The sequence below is a fragment of the Camelus bactrianus genome, chromosome 17 (assembly GCF_048773025.1).
Source record: "Camelus bactrianus isolate YW-2024 breed Bactrian camel chromosome 17, ASM4877302v1, whole genome shotgun sequence".
Classification (NCBI taxonomy): Eukaryota; Metazoa; Chordata; class Mammalia; order Artiodactyla; family Camelidae; genus Camelus; species Camelus bactrianus.
Genome location: NC_133555.1, coordinates 31,908,271 through 31,931,349, shown reverse-complemented (window position 1 = coordinate 31,931,349; position 23,079 = coordinate 31,908,271). Strand labels below are relative to the sequence as shown.

The following is a 23,079-nucleotide window of genomic DNA, read 5'->3' as shown; positions in this document are numbered from 1 at the left end:
CCATCCTTCCTTAGAAACTAGTCTTTGGGACTGCAGGACAGGCTCAGTCTTGGGGTGAATCCTAGCCTCTGCAGAGGACCCTGCTAGACACAGGAGGGGCAGGAAGTGGATTGAGGAGGTAAGCTGGGTGTGGGAGGACAGGAACCAGAGGCAGGGCAGAGTCCAGGTCCGAGAGACAGCAGGCAGGTGGCTTGGCAGCCCTGGTCCTGGGGTGGCAGGCCCTGCTCTGGTACCAGCCATGGGAAACCAAGAAGTGGCTGTTCCATCCAGAAAGTCAGGGCCTCCAGAGTTTACAGGCTTAGGAGGCAAAGATTAATCTCTCATGTCAAGGGAGGAGATTACTCTAACCAGCATTTTCCCAAAGTATGCTCTTTAAAACACTGGAAACATGAGATGGTAACTGCTCCATGGGAAAAAAAGGGATAGAGGACCACATGTTTTGGAGGATCATGTAGCATGTAGTAGGCATGCACATTAACAGATCATTGTGGGTGCCTCGGGGATGTCACAGGGCAAGCAGGCAGCCAGTGCACAGCTCCGTGGGGGCGAAGGGGGCAGAAATCTCGTGTTTATTTGACCATTGTCAAGGATCTCATGGGACAATTTTTCCAAAGAACACCATTTTGGAAAACATTTGACTAGAAGCCCTTTTCCGGCTCTAAACCTGTTTGGGAAATTATGAAACAGGCCCCAAGACCAGGGGAAGTGTGAGACTTAGAGGAAAAAGCTGGGAGAGGAAGATAGAGTGAAATCCTTAAGGCAGGAAATAGGGCTCGAGATGGGAGGAGGGAGGGGGAATGAGGGGCCAGGGGAAGTCCAGACCCAAGTGGTCTTCGGGGCATGGGTAGTGGCCATGTGGGAGCAGAGATGCTGTGCTCCTCATGGGAGAAGGGGCTGTGAGGCTGCATTCACGCACCCTCCCAGCCCAGCACTCCACACAAAGTGGGGCTCTGATGAGGCTTCTCGGAAGGGGTGGTGATGACCTGGGGCAGGGCAACAGGATTTCACATTCTGTCAGGCCTGGGTGCTCGTGCAGCGTCCAGGGGGCAAAAGCATGGGTCCCACCCTAGGGCCAGGGTGCAAGATGGGATGGATGACTGACCTGTATTAAGCACCCCCTAGTCTATAGCACGGATTGAGGGGCCCATCCAAGCAAGAAGGTATTCTCCCTGGTGATGTGGGGTGATGTCCCTCCCATCTTTAAAGTACCCCTGGCTTTTTCCATCTCCCTCCAGCCCCGATGGAGTCTGCTCTTTGGGCAGGAGCATGTTGTCACTAGGGGAGTGGGAGGTGGGGGAGAGGCACCTCCTGCAGCCCAGCAGGCCAGACTCTGGGGCTCCCCCTCCTCTGCTGAAGCTGCAGCTCTCACCACACAGCCCAGCCCCCCCGCCCCCACCAGCAAGAGCACAGTGGCCTTTTTTTTTTTGGTGGGGGGACAGTAATTAGGTTTACTCATTTTTTAATTATTATTTTTATATTATATGTTAATTATTTTATATTATATTTTAATTATTATTTTTCTTGATGGGGGCACTGGGGATGGAACCCAGGACCTCGTGCATGCTAAGCACGCACTCTGCCACTGAGCTATCCCCTCCCCGTCAACACGGTGGTCTTAATACACGTTGGTATGTGGCTGATGAAGACAGGCACCAGGCCAAGTGTTGCTATCAAAAAGTCAAGTGTTATTATGAAAAAGGAGCAGGGCAGCCTACGTGCCCAGCTACCCTTTGCCAGCATTTTTTTTCCTGGCTTGAGATATTCCTGAAGTTCCAAGAAGTCTCAGAAGCCCAAGGGACAGGATTTTCCTAATTTAACAAGCAATCTCCACTTCATAGGCAAAGCCCTCTGACTCCTTCCTTCCCCTGATACCTATCTCCTCTTCTAGGAAATACCACCCAGAGTGGCTTATCCCTCCTAGAATGGTCAGGGAAGGCTCTTCATTTCCAGCTCACAAACATAGCATCAGACAATTTAGTACAGAAATACACAGGTACAATAACGATATAATTATGTGATATAAATATTAACTTCATCCCTTTCCTTGTAGGTTGTGTGGTAAACCACTGTGCTGTCCTCACCAGCACTGAGGGGCAGTGACAAAGGAACAATAGTAATTATGAGAACTGTGCTTTGAAGACAGAGAAACCACAAGGCCCATCTCAACATATGAATACAAAAATAGAATTCACACATAGAGGCATTTCCAGGCGTTAATAACACACAGTACCATGGGGGATAGGGGTGGGCAATCAGTAGAAGCTGTCCATAATTTTCCAAATGCTGGTGTTCCTGGTTCAGGATTTTTAACTCCTTCTCCCTCTGTTTTCCAGAGTAACTTCCCTAGGGGACCCTGCCTGGAGCCGGCCACACATGGACCCAGCCTAGAGGCCCAGTTGCTTCTTCCTGGGACAGAGGGGCAGAGTTGGCTGCAGCTCTGACACCTGTTCCATTCTACCCTCTTCCGTGGCCTCTACCTCCTCCTCCCCTTTCTTCTCCAGGCCCCTCCCCACAGTCCTCTCCTCTGCTTTCACCTGCTGACATCTCAGCCACAACCACCCCAGGCCAGCGGCTTCCCAAAGTGTTATCAAGGTAATCTCAGTGCTTCTGTTTCACTTACTCCAAAGGGAGAAAGAAGGGCCTGTTTCAGATTCCATTTCTCTGGAGGTGGTGGTGGGGCATGGGGGTCTTGGATAAAATCCAAGGCAGACACAGTCTGGGTTTGAGTTCAACAGGGCAGGAAGCCCTGTATTGCTTTTTGTCTGTGTTTTTTTTTCCTTCCTCTCTTCATCTTGATTTTTTAATGGAGGGAATCTCGAACCTGATGCTCTTGTCTCCCTCCTGTCGGTTTTGTGCGTCACTGACTTGTTCATACGCAGTCTGGGAACAACTTTTCATTTAGTCCTCCTCCTCCCCCTCCATGCTCCCCAGCCCAAGAAACACATTACCGCTGATGGCAAAAACACCTCCCTACGCGCCCAGACAGAATGCATCCTGGCCACCTGAGCCTCGCCCCCAAGAGCCAGCAGGATTTAGCAGCTTCTCCCCTACATTTCTTTCCCTTAAAAGAGAAAAATTTTCATAAATGAACCATCCATGACAAACCCTTATTTAGCAGAAACCAAAGATCCCAGGGTGGGAAATACTTGGCTCCTGGGCTAACCGATGCCTTCTTGGGTCCCTGAGAATGCCTGCCCTTGGGTTCCAAAGCCCATCCGAGGGTCTCCCACCCTTTCCCCTTTCATCTCAAAAGCCTCAGTCCTCTGTGGCCCACCAGGCAAAGCCCTGCCCCTGGTCCTGCCCACCAGCTGTAGCTTGCTCACAGAGCTGTCACATTCCCACCCTTCCAGGCTGTGGGCAAGGTTGCATTGCCCTGGGAAAGACAGCTCACTCCTCCAACTACCCCACACTTTCCCAGCTCCCCTTTCCCTATCTCTAGTCCACAGAGATGGGGGATAACATTCTCCTAGAATCCCCCCACTCCCTGCTCATCAGCGTGGAGACCCTGATGGTAGGGAGGGCCAATCCCATCAGGAGTGTGGGCATCCCAGGAAACTTGGCCTGGCAGCTCTGGGACTTAGGGAAGGGAAGTCAGGCTGTGAAATGTTCTCTTGCTTTCATTTGTGAAGTGGGGCCTGAGGTCCAGACCATCCCCAGGACCCAGGGAGCTCTCGCAGTCCATGCTTCTACGATTCTGAGATGGAGAAGAGGTGGTGGGCAGTGGCAGGGAACCACCAAGATTGCAGGGCATGGAGTGTGAGGGGGTCTTGCTGTAACGTCTTCTCAGTGCCTCCACTTTCCCACCCACCTCGCAGGATAGGTCTTCTTCCCCCGTGCTAGCTTAGGAGGCAACTTCTACCCTCCTTGGCTGCCTGAGGGCCCCCTGCCCAGGCACCTCCTCAGACGCACCCACACACCCACTGGAAGGGTCACTCAGAATGGCCATTGTTCTGCAGGCTGGGTGAGAACCACCCAGCCCTCTCGCCTCTGGCCCCCGGGCACAAGCGGAAATGTGCTCGGGGGCCTTGTCTGAGAACAAATAGCAGTCCCACTGGGGTTGCCAGCAGCCAGAGGGTGCTGGTTCCAGCCTGGGACTGAGCACAGAGAGGGGCAGGGAATAGGCCTCAGACACAGGGCCCTCCATCAGGCCCCAGCGTTTCCTGTGGGTGACCTGGTAGGAGTCTGGGGGCAGAAATTCCCATCTCTAAGAGACAATCAGGCACGTTGGCCTCCTCTGCCCTAACCGGGTGGGTGAGTGGGAGATGCTGGGGGCTCATGCTGGCCACTCGGCCTATCCCAACTACCCTCTCCTCATCCCTCTCCTATGTGGCCTCCACTTCCCGGGGTGTCCGATTGCGCTCAGCTTGCACCCGGCTCTTCACCTTCTTGCCTAGCTCCAGCCCCACCCAGTTCTTGCCCTTGGCCTGTTTGCCACGGCTCCGGCTGCGGGAGGGGCACCACACGCGCTCACAGTACTCATCCACCCGGGGCAGGTTGGCGAAGCCAATGAGCTGCAGAATGTCCTTATACCAGGCCTTGGAGGGGGCGGAGGCTGGGCCTCCCCGGGTTGCAGGCTCCTCTGGCCTGGGCTGCCGAGGGAACAGGCCGTCAAGCTGCGCAGCCACGATCACCTCTAGAGCCAGGCGGACCACCACCTGGGAGAAGCCGTGCTCCAGGGTCATGCAGGTGTAGGTGCCCGCATCCAGGCGGTTGAGCCTGCGGAACAGCAGACCCTGTTCCATTTGCAGGATGCGCTCATCTGTCTTTACCTGCTGGGGGTGTGGGAGGGCATGAGTGGGGCAGAGGGTGGTGCAGGGCCTGCACCATCAACTTCTCTGCCCCCTACTTTTCCATATTTGCTATCTCAGAGCCTACTCTCCCCTCCCAGCAGCTTGGCAGGCTCAGGCTCCTCGACTGTGAGCTAATTGCAGGCAGGGCCTCACCTTCCCATAACCCAGGACAGGGCCTGCAAAGGGGGATTCTCAAAGATTTGACTGACTGGTCTCTCCCCTAGTCAGAGCTCTGGGGCCCCTATCTTGGCCTTGGTGGTGGAGGTGGGGGGCTGGCACACATTCCCAGGGAACAGAGGGTGTTAAAGAGGATCTATGGGCTTTCACTCAGAGGGACTATACCTCCTAGCTCCAGGACTAGGACTCCCCTCCACTCTATACACACACACACACACACAGTCCTCCAGATCTTGGTCTGCATTGGTCACTCCCTGCATAGTGCGGGGCCCACAGCCCCATCCCAGTGTAGGAGGTGGGAGCACGGTTCTGATCTGGCCCCATCTCTGGCCTGGAGCCTCTCTGGGCTTTAGTTTGCACATCTGTACACCAAGGCTGCCCTGCTTGGGTGGTGAGTGTTGTGTAACTCCATCTCATCACTCCCCCGCCCCTGGCCCTCCGGGGGAGACTTCTCAGTGCCCAGCCCAACAGCTGGCCCAAGGCTGGCCTCCCCCAGTTCTCAAGCTGGAAAAAGAGCCCCTCCTGTAATCAACCCACTGCCTCCCCTTCCCTGCCCGTGGGAGCAGCTGGAGAACAGTTCTTCACCCTGCCCCACCGACATCCATCCTCAGGCCCCAGACTGAAGCCATCTCTGGGGTTGACAGAGCTTTCTGGATTGGGGAGGAGAGGGCTTGGGCAGACAGCTGGACTCTAGTGAAGAAGTGTGGGGCCAGGCAGTGTGTGTGGTGGGGGGATGTGTGTATGTGCAAGGGCCAATGGTCAGGGGCACAGGCTTAGGGCAGAGGAGGACCAAGAACCCCTGAGGAAGAGACCCCTTCAAAGATGAGCCATATGTGTAAGCATGCAGGGCTTCCTGACCAGCCCAGACCTCCTTCCCTCTCTTCTGTCTCTGCTACTCCCCATCTCAGACAGAGCTTGGCTCAGTCCCTAGGAGTTTGTGGGCTTCCATCACTGGATAAGTTCTACCACATGTGGCCTGGGTGTTCTCAGATGGCAGGAACAGGGACACTTCGTTCTAGGCGCACCACGGGCCTAATACACACTTAAGTTGATCTTAGCAGGTGCCCCCCAGAGGCCCTTCCTAAGGCTTTGGGTTCAAGGAGGTGTATGACCTCAGGACACATGCAGGCTGGAGGTTCACCTGGTCAGGCCCGTCGTCCCCCGGCCTCTGCAAGAACCAGCGCACAGCGGCCTGGGGGGACTTGGGCAGGCACTCCAGGAAGGTGCTGTTGTGCTCCGTGCCGTAGACCGCGGTGGTTGCCACGAGTCCTGCAGCCTCCTCTGGAGGGATTTGAAGATAGGCTCAGCTCAGGAACTAGGGGACCCCAGGGACCATCAAGAGACTCCCCCAGCCCAGGAGCCCCCACAAATGTGCCAGGGACCTAGGTGCCTATCAACCCCCAAGCCACTCACTCTGCCCTAAGACCCTATACTCATATACTGACAAGAGCTGCACGCACAGGGAAACCAAGGACGGTCTGTTACTACAGGACTAGCCTGAGGCCACACCTCACAGGGGTGGAACCCAGGCCATTAGGGTGAGGGGGCCCTGTGGGAGCCCAACTGGCGCCACCATGCCTGCTGCCACTCACCTTCCTGGCTTTGGCCCAGGCACTGCAGGGCAGGGTTGCCATGCCGGATATCCTGTCGGCGGATCCGGCGCTTGCTGGTGCCTGGCTGGTAGCGGGTGCAGGAGGCACCATCCCAGGCGCAGTACGGGTCCCGGGCCAGGCAGCACTCTGCACAGGCACTGCCGTAAGTCTGACACTGGTGTAGCTGGAGCCGGGCCACGCCCAGCCTCGAGCCCACGTACAGCATTTGCTGGAAGGGACACAGGCAGAGCTCATAGTGAGCCTGCACTCCTTCTCGAAGCGGCTAGGCTCTCAGCCCCTTTGGCTTTCCTGAGACCCCTGCCATTTGCAAGAGTCTTCCAGAGCCTCTTGGGTGCATTCCCAAAACCAAAAAGCATTTATCAGTCACCTGATCTACATTAGATCCTGTGCTAGGGTGTGGAGGGGGTAAGGAACCCCTGAGGTTCTCTAGGGGGCTTCTCCAGGCCCTCCCTGCAGTTGACCTTTGCTTTCTACCCCCATAGCCTTTATCCTGTCTTGCCATTAACCTTAGAGGTATAGTCTGCTTTAAGTGATCCCAGTACAAAAGTCAAGATTTACCCAAAGATAAACTGGGGCAGATGAACTTGGGGAGATTTTGCCTCTTGCAAAAGGACACACAGCAGGCCTCTAAAAAGTGGCTTCTAAGAGTGATTTAAAATCTGGATTTTGTTTTCAAGCACTTTTGGTCTACCCCTGAGGAACTGCACTTTGTGGATCTCCCCTGATCTGAAGAGAGACTCACTTACTCGGGGTCTCCCACTGCCCACTGGTTTCATGCATGGCATCTCAGCTCTCATCCCTCATTGCAGGGCCTTATCAGGCAGCCCCAGGGCCTGCTGTGGCTCGGCTTCCCAGTGATGGAAGCACTCAGGGAAGCTTCAGGAGACTGGTGGAGAGGAAAGAAGTTGGGGAGGATTGGCAGCTGTTCTTACCCTTTTCACGGAGATCTCCATCTCAGTGATGGGTGTTGGCACCTGGGGAAGAAGCAAGAGCTCCCCTGCATCCCGGCTTTCAGCCTCCTCCAGCCTCTGGATGGAAGCCACCTTTCTACCAGGTCAGTTCCCTCCCTGGCAACTAAGGCCAGACAGTCTTGCGCACTCATCGGGTTGCTAGAACAATCCCCTCACCCTGGCAGGCCTCCAAGGCTTGGCTAAAAGTAAGCTCTGGGGTCTCCTGCCACAACCTTGCTCCCTAGCAATAAGGCAGCCCTCCCAAATCACCCATCCCTTGTGGGGAGGCATGGCAGTTCCCCAGACACAGATCCCCTGCCTGACTCTATAGAGGGGCCAGCAGAACCCACAGGGAAGTTAGGGTTTCAGCCACCCCTCACTGCAACTTGAGCCTGGCAGGGCTTTGTCAGGGGACCATCACCTTGGCCATTCCTCTCTGGGCCCCCCAACTCTCAGCTTAGACTGCGTCTCCAGGCCCCACAGTCATTTAGAAGCATCAGTAAGGCCTCTGCAGCAGTGTCACCCCTTTCACTCCCCACCAGCTGAGGGTTCAGTAAAGTCCAGCCAATCTCCCTCCTGTGCTTTGTTCCTGCTTCCTTGTAGTCAGGCCTAGACCCAGGGACGGGGCTTGAGGGGACCCTTCCCATCAGTCCCCCTGCTCACCTTAAACACTTGGAGCTCCTCCAGAACCACCTCTTCAGGCTCAGCCGAGCCTCCCACCTGGAGGGCAATGACTTTGAGCACAGAACCTGAGTCTGAGGCAGGGAAGGGAGAGGTCAGTGAGAGAGGAAGGCAGAGCCTGGGTCCCAGCACACTCCCCTAGTGAGGCCACCCCACTAAGCCCACCCACCAGTCCCCAGGAAGATGACATCGTAGGTCCCGTCCTCTGCCTCCACACGGTCCACCACGATCTGACGCAGCTGCTGGGCCAGGTGGGTTTTGACGAGGACAGGGCGGCCCCGCCGAGGACGCACAGGCCGAAACATGAGTGGGTGGGCTCGGGCAAACTGCAGCACCTCATCGGGGTAGTCCTTGGTGCTGCCAAAGGGTCGTCCTGGCTGTGCAGTCATCTTGCTGGGGCACTGCGGGCAGCAGCAAAGGGAGCACGTGAAGCTTCCTGGGATGTCACATCCCACCCCAGTGTGTTTCCGAGGCCCACTGGTTAGGCACGCCAACCTCAGAGGGACCGCTCTTGCTGTAGGAATGACTCTTAGTGTCATCAGGGCTCTGCTCCCCTCCTAAACCCGCCCAGCCTCTGTGGAGCCCCAGCTCAGCTGCTTCTCTGGGGCTGCATACGGACTCAAGCCTGTCCCCGGGCGGAGACCCTCCTGGCATCTACTCAGCCCTCTTCCCTGGCCTGGCAGCAGGCAGATACTCACCACGCCAGGGCGGGGGAAGGGCACCTTGCCCCCATAGGGCCCCCACTGGTGCTGGGGACCATCTTGGTGGGCAAAGGGGCCCTTGAAGACCTCCCAGATATCCGCCATGTGGTACACGCAGACAGCGTAACCCTGGAACACAGCACTGCGGAGGGGGGACAGGGACAGTCAGGCCAGGGTGGCTGTCATAGGTTTCATAAGTAAGACAGAGGATGATGGTGACTGCGGTCAGCAGAGACCAGAAAACGAGGACACCCAGGCAGAGAATACAGCCATGGAATCACTGGGTCAGGGACAAAGACAGGGACCCATGGTGAGGCAGGGACAAGAAAGCAGAAGCTCAGGGGAGGAGGCTGAGGGTGCAGAGATGGGGCCGGGGCAGGGGTGAAGGAGGCTGTGTGCCCACCTGACCGTGCTGAACAGAGCGTACACCTCTGGGCTCTTCCCTGCATTGGGCCACAGCAGGAACACGTCCTCTGGGAGACAGAAGGCCACCACCAATGCCCCCTACTCACTGGCTCTGAGCCCCCCCCAGCTCACACCCCACCTGCCCTGGCCACGGCCTTACCCAGCTGGTCAAAGTGGGTCTCGGTGCCGCCAGGGCCAGGCACGGAGCAGAGCAGCCTGGCCTTGAGGAAGGTGCTCCATTTGTTCACCAGCACCCGCTGGCCACCTGCATCATTCTAGTGGGTAGGGGCCAGTCAGTCTTGTGCCTTGGGGGCAGGCCCCTCCACCTGCTCCTCCTCCCTACTTCTGCAGGTGGGGACAGGTCCGGGAAGGAGAATTTGAATCTCACTGCCCCTTCCATAGCTCTCACCACACAGACGCGGCCCACGCGGCTGACGATGACACGGCCCAGGCCCCCATCAGGCGAGGGGACTGTCTCCGAGAAGAAGAAGTACACCTTGTCATCATCCTGGTCCAGATTGTCCGGGATCCGGGCAGCCATCACAAATTGGGGTTCTGGGAGGTGAAAGGGTGAAGCTGGTGGGGGCCCTCACAGTGGAGGATGGGGGGAGGCTGAACTAATGAGGAGGGAAAGAAGCGCAGGACCCCACTGGAGGCTAGAGTCCCAGGGAGTAGAGTAGGGATGGGCCGCCCTCTGGTCCCCACTCCAGAGTCAGCTCTCCCGCCTCCCTGCCAGTGTCAGAGGCAGACACCAATCAGCCTGGCCCTCAGCAGACCCCTGGGCTCACCGTGCAGAAGGTTCTGGTCAGAGTCAGAACGCAAGGCTGGCCGGAGTCCCCCACTCCGGAAGATCATGGCCTCACGCCCCAGGAAGTCAGCATTGAGGCCTGTGTACAGCTCCCCTCCTGGGGTAGGGGTAGGAGGCAGGGTCAGGAGAGGAGGGCCAGGCCTGTAGCCAGGCCCCATTCCTTCCCAGCCAGCTCCCACCCTCACCATGCCTGCCCCGGTCTGGGCATCACCTACCTACAAAGGTGCTGGCAAAAGGACTGCTGGGCTCATGTGGGCACCGCCCCCGCCCACTTTCCACACTGCGAGGCTCCAGGTGGAGTACATGCTGGGGGAGAAGGAGGGAGACAGACATGTCACATAGGAAAGCAGGGCAGTCCCCCACCCGGGCAGTGGCCATCGCGTGCGGCTGGAGAGTGGGGGTGGGCAGAAGGCACCCTTATTCGGGCCTCACCAGTGGGGTCAGCTCCCTGCCACAAAGACGCCTTTCAGGCTCTGACACTTCTGCCCTGGCCCAGGCTCAATGGGGAGCGTTCAGGCGGCAAGGAGGAAATGTCACTGCTTCCCAGTCCTTTTTGGGGCTGCCCGGCTCACCTCCCCACGATGCCCAACTGCAATGAGGGCGCAGGTGGGCTGGAAGGCCCCAGTGCCACATGCCAGCAGGTGGGTCCGGTTGTGGGGATGCAGCACCCGCACAAAGTTGGCGCAGTCCACCTGGGGAGGAGGGAGTGGAGGGCATGAGGGGTGCTGCCTGTCTGGTCAGCTCCGGTGATCTAGAGTGGGGGGAGATTCTTCCAGACCATCAAGAACCCTCAGGATCTGCTCCAAGTGTCCCCAGCACCGGCACTAGGGTAGCAGTGGCCCCAGGCTCTCCTGAGGGTCAAGGCCTGGGAGTTGGTCAAGGAAGCGGGGACGGATGTCACTCCCAACAGCACTCACCAAAGGATCTCTTCCCTTGCGAACACATGCCTCCCTCTGTCCTGGCTGCGGCGGCCACAGGACCTAAAATACAGCCTGGCTTACCCCTGACCTCACAGCCTCGGTTTCCCCAGCAGGCCTCCCATCTAGAGTTGCTCGGCTCTGAGACAGACCCTCTTCCCGGTCAGCCCAGCTCACCTCCCGGGGATCCATCCATGCCTGGTCCAGTCGCAGGGAGTAGATGGCATCACGGCCACCCAGAAACAGGCGGTCCCGGTACTCGTCCAGGTACAGGGCCTGAAGGTCCAGGGAGCCCCGGGGACCCAGGAAGATGGCAGAACGGTTGGCAGAAAGGAGGTCTAGGAGGGAGCGAGGGAGGGGGTCAGAGCCTGCTGCGCAGCCCACTTCTCCAGCCAACATGTGGAGGTGGAGGGTCCCAGCTGTGCGTTCACCCCCCACACACTTACATCTGGAAAATGTTTCCATCCACAGGGCTGCTGGAGGGCTTCTGGGAAATGGCTCCTGGGGGTGGGTGGGACGGGGACTCTGAACCCCCAACCCAGCTCAGCCCACCCAGGAGCCTGTCCCTTACCCCTCCCACTCCTTGGCCCCCTGGTTTTTCAGTTAACATCTTCCCACTGGCCCATCTGAGCCCTATCCAGTCCCCAGGAAAGATAGCTCTGCTGACAGGATTTATGGCAGCAAGCTGGGCAAAGGGCTGGGAGAGCCTGGAGAAAGGGTGGGTGATCTGAACAGCGTGCAAGGCTGACTCAGTGGGACAGGTGAACGAGTAGGGAAGAGTGCTCCCATCAGAGGGAACACCTGGCAAAGGCCTGGGTGTGGGAGAGGCTGGGTATGGTCAGGTGGATCTGTAGGCTCCGGTCCAGGGATGTAGCTAAAGAGGGTTTTCTCCTCCATAGACACTGCCCACCCAGGCCCCAGGGGTTGGCTGTCTGGGGACAATGATCCCTGAAGGTGGGGATTCTCAAATAGGTCCTTGGGGTCCAGCTTGGTAGGTGGAGGTGATGGGTGGGCAAGTGAAAGCAGCAGGCTGTGGTGGGAAGGGGCGAGGGCCATCCTTGGGAATACCGGGTATCCAAGTCTGCCCAAAAGGTCATCCTCAGCCCAGCACCTACTCTATCCCCAAACTCATCAACAGTCTCTTCAGGAAGCCCTCCATGGCTGACAGTACTTTGGGAGGGATTTGCCCTATTTGGGCCTTTTCTTATAACCTGACTGCCCTCTAAAACCCACAGCTCCCAGGGCAGGACCACATTTCTCCCACCACACTGACTCTTCAGACTCTCCAGAGTGGAGCCACATTCCCTCCTCCAGACTCTCCAGAGCAGTCCTGGGTCTCCCCTCTTGGACTGGGGTTCCTGAGGGAAGATGATCACCCCTCTGGCTTCCCCAAGAAGAATCTGTGGAGAGCCTGTGTCTTAGGGACATTTCCCATGGACCATCTCCACAGATTCAGAGGAGACTGTGTCCCAGCTGAAGCATAACATAAGCTAGATCTGCAGGGGAACCTCCTGGACCAGGATGAGCAAAGAGGGGAGACCGGAATCCTCCGTGGGCTACAAAGGGCCTCTTGGATGGAGGGGAAAAGGCAAGGTCAGCACTGCCAAGGTCAGGGAACAGGGCCACGAAGATAGGGTGAAGGACGCCACTGAAGGGCAGGACGAGAGGGACAGGATGTTGCCCTCTCCCATACTGTCTGCCCTGGGCAAGGAGCCGGGCTGAGTGCAGACAAATCGTCCAGACCTGCCCTCTCTGCCCCCTCCCCATCTCTCTCTGCCCAACTCTGCTGAGGTCTCTCTTCTTTTCTCAACAGCCCCCTCAGGTTTCCCTGCTTTGTCTGTCTCTCCCACCTCCACCTTGGCCCTGTCTTTCAGAACCTGTCCTCCTCCCCCGCCTTCCTCCTGGGTTCCTGCCCCTGGCGGCCAGCTGGGAGCACCATGCCGGGGAGTGAAGGTAAAGTGCTTCCCCCATGGCTGTTTAAGGAGTGACCGCATCTTTCTGGCTGGCAGAATAGACCACCCAGAGCTGGCTGGGGCCCCACAGCTGGGGTATCGCGGGGTCCGGGGCTCCCACAGACACACACACACACGGGGCGCGCACCGCCTGTACCTCGGTAGGAGAGCCGCAGGCGGGGCACGCTGGGGCCGGGGCTGGGGCAGCCCCCGCGGAGCAGGAGGCCCCCCAGGAGGCAGCAGATGGCCCAGGCTGAGGGGGCCATGCTGCTTGCAGAGCTGCCCTAGGTCCTGGTCCTGCCGCTGATTGTAGTTTGCTCGGTTGCCGCCAGGCCTGCCACTTATAAAGCAGCAGCTCCACCCCGTCCCAGGCCAGGAAGGCGGGGAGGAAGAGGGAGGGGACCAGTGCCCAGTCATCCACCTGCAGCCTCTCCCTCCACTTCGGCTGGCCCAGTTGATGCCTCTGTGTCAGATTGGCTGGTTCCTAATTGGGGAGACTCTTTTCCCAGCTGGGATGTGGATGATTTATACAGAAATGTCCACAAATCCAAGTCCCCAGCCTCCAGCAAAATGTCAAGGGGGAGATAGCCTGAAAGGGAAATCAGAGATCAGAGGTTGCTGGGCTGGGTGAGAGTCTAGCTGGGCTCTCCTTTGCTCCCTGCCCCTCCACTGCCCATGAAAGAGAATCCCACAAATTGATTCTGGACTCAGGTCCCTGACACCAAGGGTCTAGACCCCTGAATCCTTGGCCTGGCACCCCAGCTCCCCTGGCAGGGCCCAAGTTGCCTGGGGCGGGGGGTGGGCGGTGATGGTCATTCCAGCCCAAGGGGCTCCATGTTTTGGATGGGGGCTTGAGGTCTGGCCACACTTCACAGATCTGATATTGGCAAGAGATGAATGCCCAGACTCTTCCACCCAGACCTGTTCCTGTGTGGCCTTTGGGTCTCATCCCAGCTCACTGGGGCAGGGGACAAGGTCTACCCCCATGCCAGGGAACCCCCCATTACCCTGCCTCCCTCAGTCCTCCAGTCCTACCAGGGCCCAGATTGTCACCAGGTGAGTGGTGGGTTCTTTCCCGAGTTCCTGTCTGCTGGCCTATGATTCCTCCAGACTGAGGGTGGAGGGAGCGTGCTCGTACCCCCACGACCTCTGCTCTGAGCTCTGATTTAGGGGTAGAAGAATCACAGAAGAGAAACAAGGTGGGGATGAGGCTGAGGGGCTGAATAAGGGCAAGTGAGGAGACCTCCCTATGCCCCTCCCCGATAGTAGCCCCTGTCTCCACCTCCTACAGCTGCCCCACCCCAGACTCCTACCCTCAGAATCTGAGGCCCTGGGTACTAAGATTTCAAACTTGAGTCAGAATTTGTGCTCCCAGGATTCTAGAAATGCCTGCAAGTTAGATGCTCCCAGATGGACCAGCCTGAGCCCTCAAAGGGTGGTCAGAAAATGTTGGGGCATTAGAGAGGGAAGGACCAGGCCCAGGCCACATAGTAGGGTAAGGACAGGTCCTGCTCAGCCCTGCCCCTTCCTGGGACTCTCTTGCTTCTCAGGCTCCTGAGGGTACTGAGACCTCACTTCCTTTCCTAGCTCATTCCTGAAAGGGAAACAGATCAGCCTCTTAAATCAGCATGAGAAGGACCCCAGGACCTGGACCCTGTCTCCCCGCCTCCATCTCTCCCTGACATATACATGCCTCCTGACCTGGGATTGGGGAAGGGGCTACTCAGGGAGGCCACCCTGCCTCTGGCTCTCCTGAAGAACCTTAGCCAAGGCCCTTCCCTCTCTGGGTCTCAGTCTCCTTCCAGAGCCAGGGACCAACTATTTTGAATGTAATAGGTTCTATAAACTGGTGAGGGGTGCTTGTGCAAGGTCTGCCATGGTGGCGATCATATCCTGGGCCCTCTGTGTCCATTTCCCTAGGGAGATGTTTTGGCCCATAGTCCAGGTTAGGCTGGAGATTGAGGCAGACAGCCCCTAGTCAACACGTGGCCACCAGCTGTGGGCGGCAGCCCCAACAGCTCCTCAGCCTGCCAACTCACCCTGGGGATCTAAGCTCAGCCAGGTCCCCAGCTGGGGCTGCAGGGGCGGCCCTGGTCTTCTGAAGCAGGATTGGGGGATGGCCCATTTCATACTGCAGGAAAGTAGCCTGCGGTAGGGGCTGGGAGCCTGAGCTCTAAACTTGTCTTATGGCCTCGAGCAGGCCCTTTTCCTCTCTGGGCCTGTTTCCCAGTCTGGGACAGGGGTAAGGATCTTCTGTAAAGATCTCTGCTTGCTGGCTGCACAGGGGGAAAAGACCCCAAGGATACCCCTGAGATCTGGGACCAATGGGCCCAGCTACAGGCATCTTGTGCCATCTAATGGACAAAGTAGGAATTGCAGGAGGTCCTAAAGCTGCCTGCTGCAACAGGCCCTGTGATGGACAATCGGGCCACCCAGCAGAAACCACAGCCTCTTGGGATGGCAGGCAGAAAAGAGGAAACTATAACACGAAGAGGCAGGGGCAGTGGGAGATGCTCCAGTGATTTCTTCTGATGGGGAAAGTCAAGGGAGGCTTCATGGCGGCAGCACATCTAGGCAAAGGATAATTCAGCCCAGAAGAAATGGAGAGGACTGAACACAACAAAATAGTCACAACTGGGTTATGTATGGAGGGGAGTGCAGTGCTATGTGCTGGTGGGAACTTGTCAGCCCTTGGCTGTATATCTGTGTGAATGTTGTCATGCACCAGGTGCCACCAGGTAGGCATGTGGAGGGTCACAGCCCAGCCTCTGCCAGCTAGAGTTCTGGGGTGGGCATTCCTGGAAGGAATAGATGCCCCCAGTCCCTCCTCCACCAACATAATTCTGAAACAGAGATACTGGGACAATCCCACTGGCTCCCTACCTGTGGACCCCTTCTTTAAGGCATCATCCAGCCACCCCTCTCCTTGTATCCTCTTTGTAGCTGGCCCAGTCTTCCTTCTGTTTCATTCGCAGAGGGTTTAACTCTTGGGGTTTCTCTCTTCTCCTCCCCCAATTCCATCATCATCCCATATGCCCTGGGTTCACCCAGTCATTGTCCACCTCACTGCCAGTTACTGTCTCCCCCACCTCAGCCACCCATCCTCCAAGTCACCACCAATGAGGACGTGGCCTTCAGCTCAGAAGTTTCTCTGTTCAGAACATCCCTCTTCTGATGCCTCCTCCTGTGCTCAGCATTCCCACTGCCACAATTCTGCCATCATTTCCTTGAGCCCCCCTTTCTCCTTGCCCAGCGTGGATCCAGAGTAAGAGGACAGAATGACAAGACACAACTTGTGATCCTTGTTTGGATCCTGGTCCTGGAAGAGGACTTCTTAGAGCAACTGACAAATTTGCGTGAGGTTAGCAGATGAGTTAGTGGTGGAGTGTCAGTGTTAATTTCCTGGGTTTGATCATTGTGGGTATTTAAAATGTTCACATTTGGGGCAGCTGTGTGAAGCATAAGTGGGACTTCTTTCCACTATTTTTTGAAAGCCTGGAATTTTAAAGTGAAAAGTTAGAAATTTTAAAAAGAAATCAAAAGGGAAAAAGGAACCTCCACTTCCCAATACCCCACTCCAAGAACCTGTGCCTCCCTCAGGCTTCCATATCTCAGGAAATGGCAGTTTCATTCTTGAAATGAAAGGTCATCCTTGACTTGCTACATTCAATCCTTCAGTGAGGTCTGTCAATTCTAGTTCCAAAACAAGCCCTGAATCCACCCGTCTCGCTCCACTGTGCTGAGCGCCACCAGGCCTTCTCATCCTAAAGCTGCTGGGGCTCTGCACCCAGCCCAATGCTGAGAAGGGCATCTTCCCCATGCCCTTCCAAGGCTGGTTCCCTGTGGTTCTTCAGGCCTCAGTTCAGTGCCAGCTCCTCCAGGAAGCCTTCCAAGACCACCCTATCTCAAGGCCACCACACCACTACCATCCCCCTTCCAGCACATTGGTTTCCTCACTGCACTCATCCCCCTCTTTGTCTTCCTGAGTTGTCTTCCTACAAAATCAATGTCTGCCCTCCTTTTGAAGGGTCCCAGCATCCAGCCAGTGCTGGACACATGGTAAGGCTGTGACTAAACCCTGGAATGGTGCACTGCTGGTGCCCACTGTGGCCATGCCTCCTCTCATGAAATGTCATCATTCCTTGGTGTACATGTAGGTCCTTGAGTTTTCCAGCTCCTAAGAGCAGGCCTGAGGAGAACTTCTACCTTCCCCCCAGGTCTCTCCAGGGACCAGGCAGCTCCTGACAGCTTTGGCCTCCACTGGAGGCATCTCCAGAATTCAAAGACTGCCTCTGGAATGCTGGGCCTGTCTGGGGGATGCCAAGGCTGGTGCACAGGTGGGGAAGCTGTGGAGTGGCTGAGTGGAGCAGGGACAGCTGTTGACATTCGGGCTGGAGCCTAGGCACAGTGGCAGCTGTCCCTCTTACAAGCACCACTGCTGACACCTCCACTTCCTTGCAGCCCCCCACCTCCCCAAAGCCAATTTCACTGTTCTGGCTGTAGCTCTGGCCTGATTAAGCTGAGAGCCGACTAACCCGACTAAGCTGAGAGCCACCAGGCCCTGTGCCTCCATTCCCTGTCAGGGAGGGAGAGTGGGTTGCTGGAGCTGCTGAGGTTCATGAGAACTGGAAATTATGCCCATGTGGACCTATTCCATCAGACAGAATCCTCGGCTGGGAGCCAGGTGGCCCTGCTCTCCCCCAGACTCACTGGTGACCTTGACAGGCCCCCAAGCCTCTGGACCCTAGGGTACTTACCTGTCAAATGGGCAAGGGGAGGTAGAGTAGACGATATGCCCCTTGGTCCCTGGGAATCGATGTTGCCAGCAGGAAACCCAAGTGAGTGGGCAGAAAGATAGGAGCTGCAGGCCTGCTGGGCCCCTGCAGTGCCCTGCTTCTCCCCAGCCAGAACTGAGAAGCGGCTGGGCCTGCTGTGCCAAGTGGCATCCAGGCCTAGCCCAGTGCTGCAATGACTGCTCTCTCCAAGTACAGGACCCTTCGGCTGCCAACTGGCTGACTAAAGCCATGGCCCTCAGGAGCCTGTGAAATGCAGATTCTTGGGCCACTGCAGAGTCCGGACATGGAATTACTGGAGATGAGCCCTGGGTACCAGCAGTTACGGAGAGGAGCCAGTAGGGTATGGAGCGTGGTGGTCTCTGATCTAATCTAACCCCTCCTGCAGAAGGCAGGATGGTGAGAGCATGAGCTGGCGTGAACCCTGCAGAAAAGTCGGGAATGAAAGCCAGACACTAGGCCTCCAGGGAGCAGGGCTTTATTTGCATTCCCCAGGACAGGGCTGGGAGAGGTAGTCAGGGAGGGCCCAAGTTCACACCCTGGGGACCCCGGGCTCCTACCCCCACCCCGGGGCCCAGCTGGAGTTGGAAGGTGGCACAGGCAGCTCTGGGCGTAGATCAGTGTCTACTCCACCCCCTTCATGAACTCCAGGAACTCTGTGGAGAGAGGGGCAGACGGAGGTCAGCGGTGGGGGCTGGGCAGGGCATGGGCAGCAGGGGATCCAGCGCCACCCCCACTCACCATCATAGTCAATGCGGCCGTCGTTGTTCTTGTCACCGTCCTTCATGAGCTCCTCAATGTCGTCCTCTGTGATGGTCTCACCAGTAGCCTGAAGCATTATCTTCAGCTCCTCCAAGTCGATGTAGCCATCAGCGTTTCTGCCAAGTGGGTGAGGAGGGTCTCAGAGCCCACAGTTTGTGGGGATGGATGGGAAAAGGCAGCCCCACCATGACCCCGGGGGGGCAGGGAAGGGCCACTGGGAGATGGGGCAGCCTACTCCCTTACTGAGGCCTGAAGGGCACAAGACTATCCCCCTCTCCCCATCTCTGCTAGAGTGGGGGTCAGAGGTCAAGGGTCACACTCACTTGTCAAACATGCGGAAGAGGTCAGAAAGCTCCTCCTCAGACTTTCCTTTGCTGTCATCCTTCATGCACCGAACCATCATGACCAAGAATTCATCGAAGTCTACTGTGCCGCTGCCTGGGGGTGGGTGGCACAACCATTCGAGAGGGATGGTCAGAATGGCTGGCACTGCCCTTGACGCCAGACCCCAGTGTTCTCACTGCATCTTTATGCCAACTCTGAGAGGCAAGTGTGGTCCTTGTGCCCATTTTATAGATGAGGCAGCCAAGGCTCAGACAGACTAAACAGCTTCTTTAAGTGCACAGAGTAACAAGTGGCAGAGCTGGGATTCAGGTTCCCAGTGAGCTGGGGGTGCTATGGGTCTTGGGTCGGGGTTGGTGGGGGGTGCAAAGGGGCTCACCATCTTCATCCACCTCATCAATCATCTCCTGCAGCTCCTCAGGTGTGGGGTTCTGGCCCAGCATCCTCATCACTTTGCCCAGCTCCTTGGTGCTGATGCAGCCATCCTCGGCGCCCAGCACAAAGATGTCAAAGGCTGCCTTGAACTCTGTGTCCGATAGGGGAGGAAGGGGAACAAAGCGGCAGGGGCTCAGCAGCCAGGAACCCAGAAGGCCAGTTCACCTGGGCTACCTGCTAACCTACCAACTTCCCTCCGAGACCTATGAGGTCACGTGGAGGGGGACCTCAGCCTCTGATCTCCAGCCTGGGGTCTTCATGCTCCCCAAGCCCCACCCTGCTGTTCCTGCACATGCATATTCAGGTACTCACCATTTTTCTGCTCTTCTGTCAGCTGCTCTACCTGGAGAGAAAAAGAGGTCTCAGGACTCAGGCTCAGTCAGGCCTTAGCTGCTGTTGAGGAAACTAACCCATTCCATAGGTGGGAAGACTGAAGCCAAGAAGAGGTAGGCCATTCCCAGGTCACAGAGCAGAGGCCTCGTTCTCTCTCCCTGCCCCCAAAGCCCTGAGATGACCCTGCTGGCCTCACTGAGGCAGGGCTCAGGGCCAGGGTGACAGGTGGGTACCCCTTCCAGGACCAAGGTGACCCTGAGTGACAATAGTTAGTGACCACTCAATGCCCTTTCAGCCCCCCTGCTGAAGCCCAAGCTGAGTGGCCTGAGAGACAGCTGTCCCTCAGGTTGGGACAATAAAACCATTGTGGGGGTGGGCAAAGCCACCCACTGTAACCTGACCGGGGTGGCCACTGGGCTATTTTTAACGGGGGACAAAGTTAAACCTGGTGATTGTTCTGGGGACTCTGGCATGCAGGGGGTGGGGCAGCATTATCTGGCCCCCTGGCCTGCTGGTGCCTCAGGAGCCAAAATTAGTCCCCAGCCCTGTCAGGCCTTGTATGGGCACGGGGCGGAGGGCTTCCCCCACCCCCAGCTCCATGGACTTCTGCAAGATAGGCAGGGGGGCCCCCAGAACCAGCTTTAGCCCCTCCCTGCCCAGGGGTGGGGACATACTTTCTGGGGCTGAGGGAGGGGTTCCCTTGGGGACAGCTGTCTATGTCAGATGTCCTTGTCTCTGTGGTGGGGGGAGGTCCACAATACCTCCTTCTCATGATGGAATATCATCTGAAGCCCCTTAGTGGCCCCTCCAGCCTGTACCCCTGGCTAAGCCACTGAGCCCTGAGCCTGCTAGGCCAGTTGGGAGCTGGGGCCCCAGTTCTCTGTTCCTTCTTGCCAGCTCTCCCTCCTGGTCCCTCCCTGCCTCCCTCAAACTTCAAAGCCGCTTCTCCAGCTCAGGATACCAGCTCTGCAACCCCCTCCTCATAACCCCGGCCCGCCCTCCACAGCATCTTCAGCTAGCAAAGGGGGCATGTGAGAAACAGAATACAAGGGGCAGGAATGGGGGATGGGGACAGGGAAACAGCAACAGAGCCTCAGAGGGAGAATTTGGGAGGAACAAAGAGACAGAAAGAGACTGGGAAAGGCAAAGGTCCAGAGACTAGAGACTCAAATGCAGAGATGTGGCTGTGACTCGGACTACAGCGGTGTTTGGAGACAGGGGCAGACTCAATGCTAAAGCTATGATGTCATTCTCCACCTACCCTGACAGTTCCTTCCAAACCCTAAACTCCTCACCCCTCCCGCACCCCCGAACTCTAGACCCACCATCCCCTTGAGGGCCTGGGCTGTAAGTACCTGGGGTCCCCATCACTTCTTTGGGTTGAGCTTGCCTCCCATCCTGAGCTGAATGAGCCCCCCGTGGACCCACCCACCCCAGCCCTGCCCCAGCCCAGCCCCAGCCCAGCCCTCACCGCAGCCTTGTAGATGTCATCCATACTGGCGGCTCACAGGGCAGTCAGGCTGCTGGGGTTGCCAGCGGCCCTGGGCTTAAATAGCCCTGCCCCGCCACATTCCCCGCCCAGCCCACCCCTGTCTGCAGTATCCTCCACTCCCTCCCCCAGCTCTGGTGATCTCACACTGGCCTGAATCCCTGTGTCCTCTGCCCAGGGCAAGGAGCAGATGAAGGGCTGCAAGGACCAGGTCTCTTTCCCTCTGTCCCCCATTCCCCCAGGGGATTCTCTAGGAAGGTTTTTTGAATGAATGAAAACATAAGCCCAGGATGAGATAGAAGCTGCAATGTAGTGGGTCCCAGGCCAGGTCCCTACACACAGCAGCTCAACTCCTACCCAACCAGGGAGGTGGGTGAGTCTCCCGGAGTGGTCGTGACTTGCTCAAGGTCTGGCTGGCTTGGCATCCCCTGCCTTAAATTAAACCTTTCTGAAGTGGGGGGCAGCAGTATGCAGGGAGAGGCTAGAAGTGTAAGGTCTTTCCAAGAGGAGCCTTCAATGCCAAGCTTAGAGTATGGTGCTGTGGAACTGGTGGGGAAGGAAGGCACTGACCTACCTTAGGAGAGAGTGGTCTGTAGCCCTTCTGCCAGGTGTCCCAGAGGAGCCATGCCCAAGATTTCATCTCCCTGGAGAGAGTAGTACTAGCTCTGGGCTTGACCGCACTCAACTAGTCATTCAACAAACACACCTACAGATGCCTTATGATTACTGAGTCCAGACTTGTTTTGCTCACTGCACAACAGGCCAGTAAATCAGGAGACAAGGTTTTGGGGCAAGGAATAGCGACTTTATTCAGAAAGCCGGCAGACCAAGAAGATGGCAGACTAATGTCCAAGAGAATCATCTTACCCAAGTCAGAATTCAGGATCCTTTTATACTAAAAAGGGGAGGGGGTATGTTGTGTTGCTGCAAACTTCTGGATGTAAGAATTCTTTGTTCTTGCAGCTGTCCACATGGGTCAGATCATGGTGTCCCTATTAACCTCCAACAAAACAAACGTTATTTTCTATTTGCAGTTTGTTACCTTTGTAGGAATGGAGAAGTGTTAATATACTTAAAGGTCAGAGCCTTAGAATAGGCTATCCAGTTTATTTCAGGCTATAGGCAACATTATTTTACAAAAGGTGCAGAACCAGCAAGACTAAGCCTAAGAAACAGAGCACAAGGTTAAAGTCAAAGGAACAGATCTAATATGGAGTCAGATTTGTTCTTTTCTATTACATTATCTGTGTGAGACTCCTGCTCCAGCTGGGTTACCACTTTCCTTCTCTAGGTCTGGGTCTTTCCCTGGGTTAGGGCTCCTTCTCTATGCCTGTGCTTCCCCTTTCCAGCATTGTAGTTCCTGCTGCCCAACCCTCCTCCCCCATCATTTTAAGCTCTGCTAGGACACCATCTTGTGCTGGATGGCCCGCACACTTCCCTTCCTTCCACCTCACCCTTCAACCCTTCACCCCCTTCTTCATACAGATACCCCTCTTGATAACCACAGCAGCTCCTTGCCTTGCCTGCCAGGCATTGCAGGAGTCCATGTGACAGAGGAGATCTCTGAGTCTTCAAGGTTAAGAACTGACCAGAGTTATTCTGTCCTGCTTGGGCTTTAGGCACAGCTCATACCTTTCTTCTCCAACCTTCTCGTGCCCTACAGGGAATAAGCCCAAGAGCCAGGTGAAAAGTGATTACTGTCTTTTCCGGAGAGGGATACTGAGGCCGGGTGAAGCAAGTCACTTGCTTCGGGCAGCCTAGGAGGTACCCTTCCCGGGTACCGAGTGGCAACGCCTAGAGCAATCCCCGCCTGGGACCTCAGTTTCCCCTAGGCTGCGAGGAGTGGGGCGTGTGGTGCCACGCAGGTATAGATTACGCAAGACCGGCCCGGGCGGCCTGCGCACGCGCGTTGTTCGCAGCTGCTGTCAATT

The 23,079-nt window shown here is 56.7% G+C and overlaps 2 protein-coding genes across 3 annotated transcripts; both read right to left on the bottom strand.

Annotated features, from left to right (window-relative positions):
• Window positions 1–1,986: 1,986 nt before the first annotated feature.
• Window positions 1,987–13,326, bottom strand: SEMA3G (semaphorin 3G). 2 transcript variants are annotated; one of them, XM_074344749.1, is made up of 16 exons: window positions 13,152–13,326; window positions 11,220–11,380; window positions 11,043–11,105; window positions 10,698–10,817; window positions 10,341–10,431; window positions 10,106–10,222; window positions 9,727–9,872; window positions 9,478–9,592; window positions 9,316–9,385; window positions 8,910–9,054; window positions 8,381–8,612; window positions 8,194–8,285; window positions 7,513–7,554; window positions 6,560–6,788; window positions 6,109–6,248; window positions 1,987–4,772 (listed from the first exon to the last, which is right to left on the bottom strand). In XM_074344749.1, the coding sequence occupies exons 1-16, from the start codon at window positions 13,258–13,260 to the stop codon at window positions 4,323–4,325; spliced, it is 2,322 nt and encodes a 773-aa protein (XP_074200850.1). In that variant the 5' UTR covers window positions 13,261–13,326; the 3' UTR covers window positions 1,987–4,322. The 2 variants fall into 2 exon arrangements, with proteins under 2 accessions (XP_074200850.1, XP_074200851.1); XM_074344750.1 differs by having other exon boundaries at window positions 1,987–4,769.
• Window positions 13,327–18,249: 4,923 nt separating this feature from the next.
• Window positions 18,250–21,226, bottom strand: TNNC1 (troponin C1, slow skeletal and cardiac type). Its single transcript, XM_010969067.3, has 6 exons — window positions 21,131–21,226; window positions 19,639–19,669; window positions 19,271–19,417; window positions 18,873–18,987; window positions 18,529–18,665; window positions 18,250–18,443 (listed from the first exon to the last, which is right to left on the bottom strand). The coding sequence occupies exons 1-6, from the start codon at window positions 21,152–21,154 to the stop codon at window positions 18,412–18,414; spliced, it is 486 nt and encodes a 161-aa protein (XP_010967369.1). The 5' UTR covers window positions 21,155–21,226; the 3' UTR covers window positions 18,250–18,411.
• Window positions 21,227–23,079: the final 1,853 nt, after the last annotated feature.

What these genes read in the sequence shown, in the direction of transcription:
- SEMA3G (XM_074344749.1), bottom strand. Translation starts at nt 13,260, where the DNA reads ATGGCCCCCTCAGCCTGGGCCATCTGCTGCCTCCTGGGGGGCCTCCTG. An exon ending in GCGTGGGCCGCGTCTGTGTG is followed by an intron (nt 9,593 to 9,726) that starts GTGAGAGCTATG and finishes CCTACCCACTAG; the next exon opens with AATGATGCAGGTGGCCAGCG. An exon ending in GCTCTGTTCAGCACGGTCAG is followed by an intron (nt 9,055 to 9,315) that starts GTGGGCACACAG and finishes CCCCCTCCGCAG; the next exon opens with TGCTGTGTTCCAGGGTTACG.
- TNNC1 (XM_010969067.3), bottom strand. Translation starts at nt 21,154, where the DNA reads ATGGATGACATCTACAAGGCTGCG. An exon ending in ATGACATCTACAAGGCTGCG is followed by an intron (nt 19,670 to 21,130) that starts GTGAGGGCTGGG and finishes TTTTCTCTCCAG; the next exon opens with GTAGAGCAGCTGACAGAAGA. An exon ending in CTCTTCCGCATGTTTGACAA is followed by an intron (nt 18,666 to 18,872) that starts GTGAGTGTGACC and finishes CCCACTTGGCAG; the next exon opens with AAACGCTGATGGCTACATCG.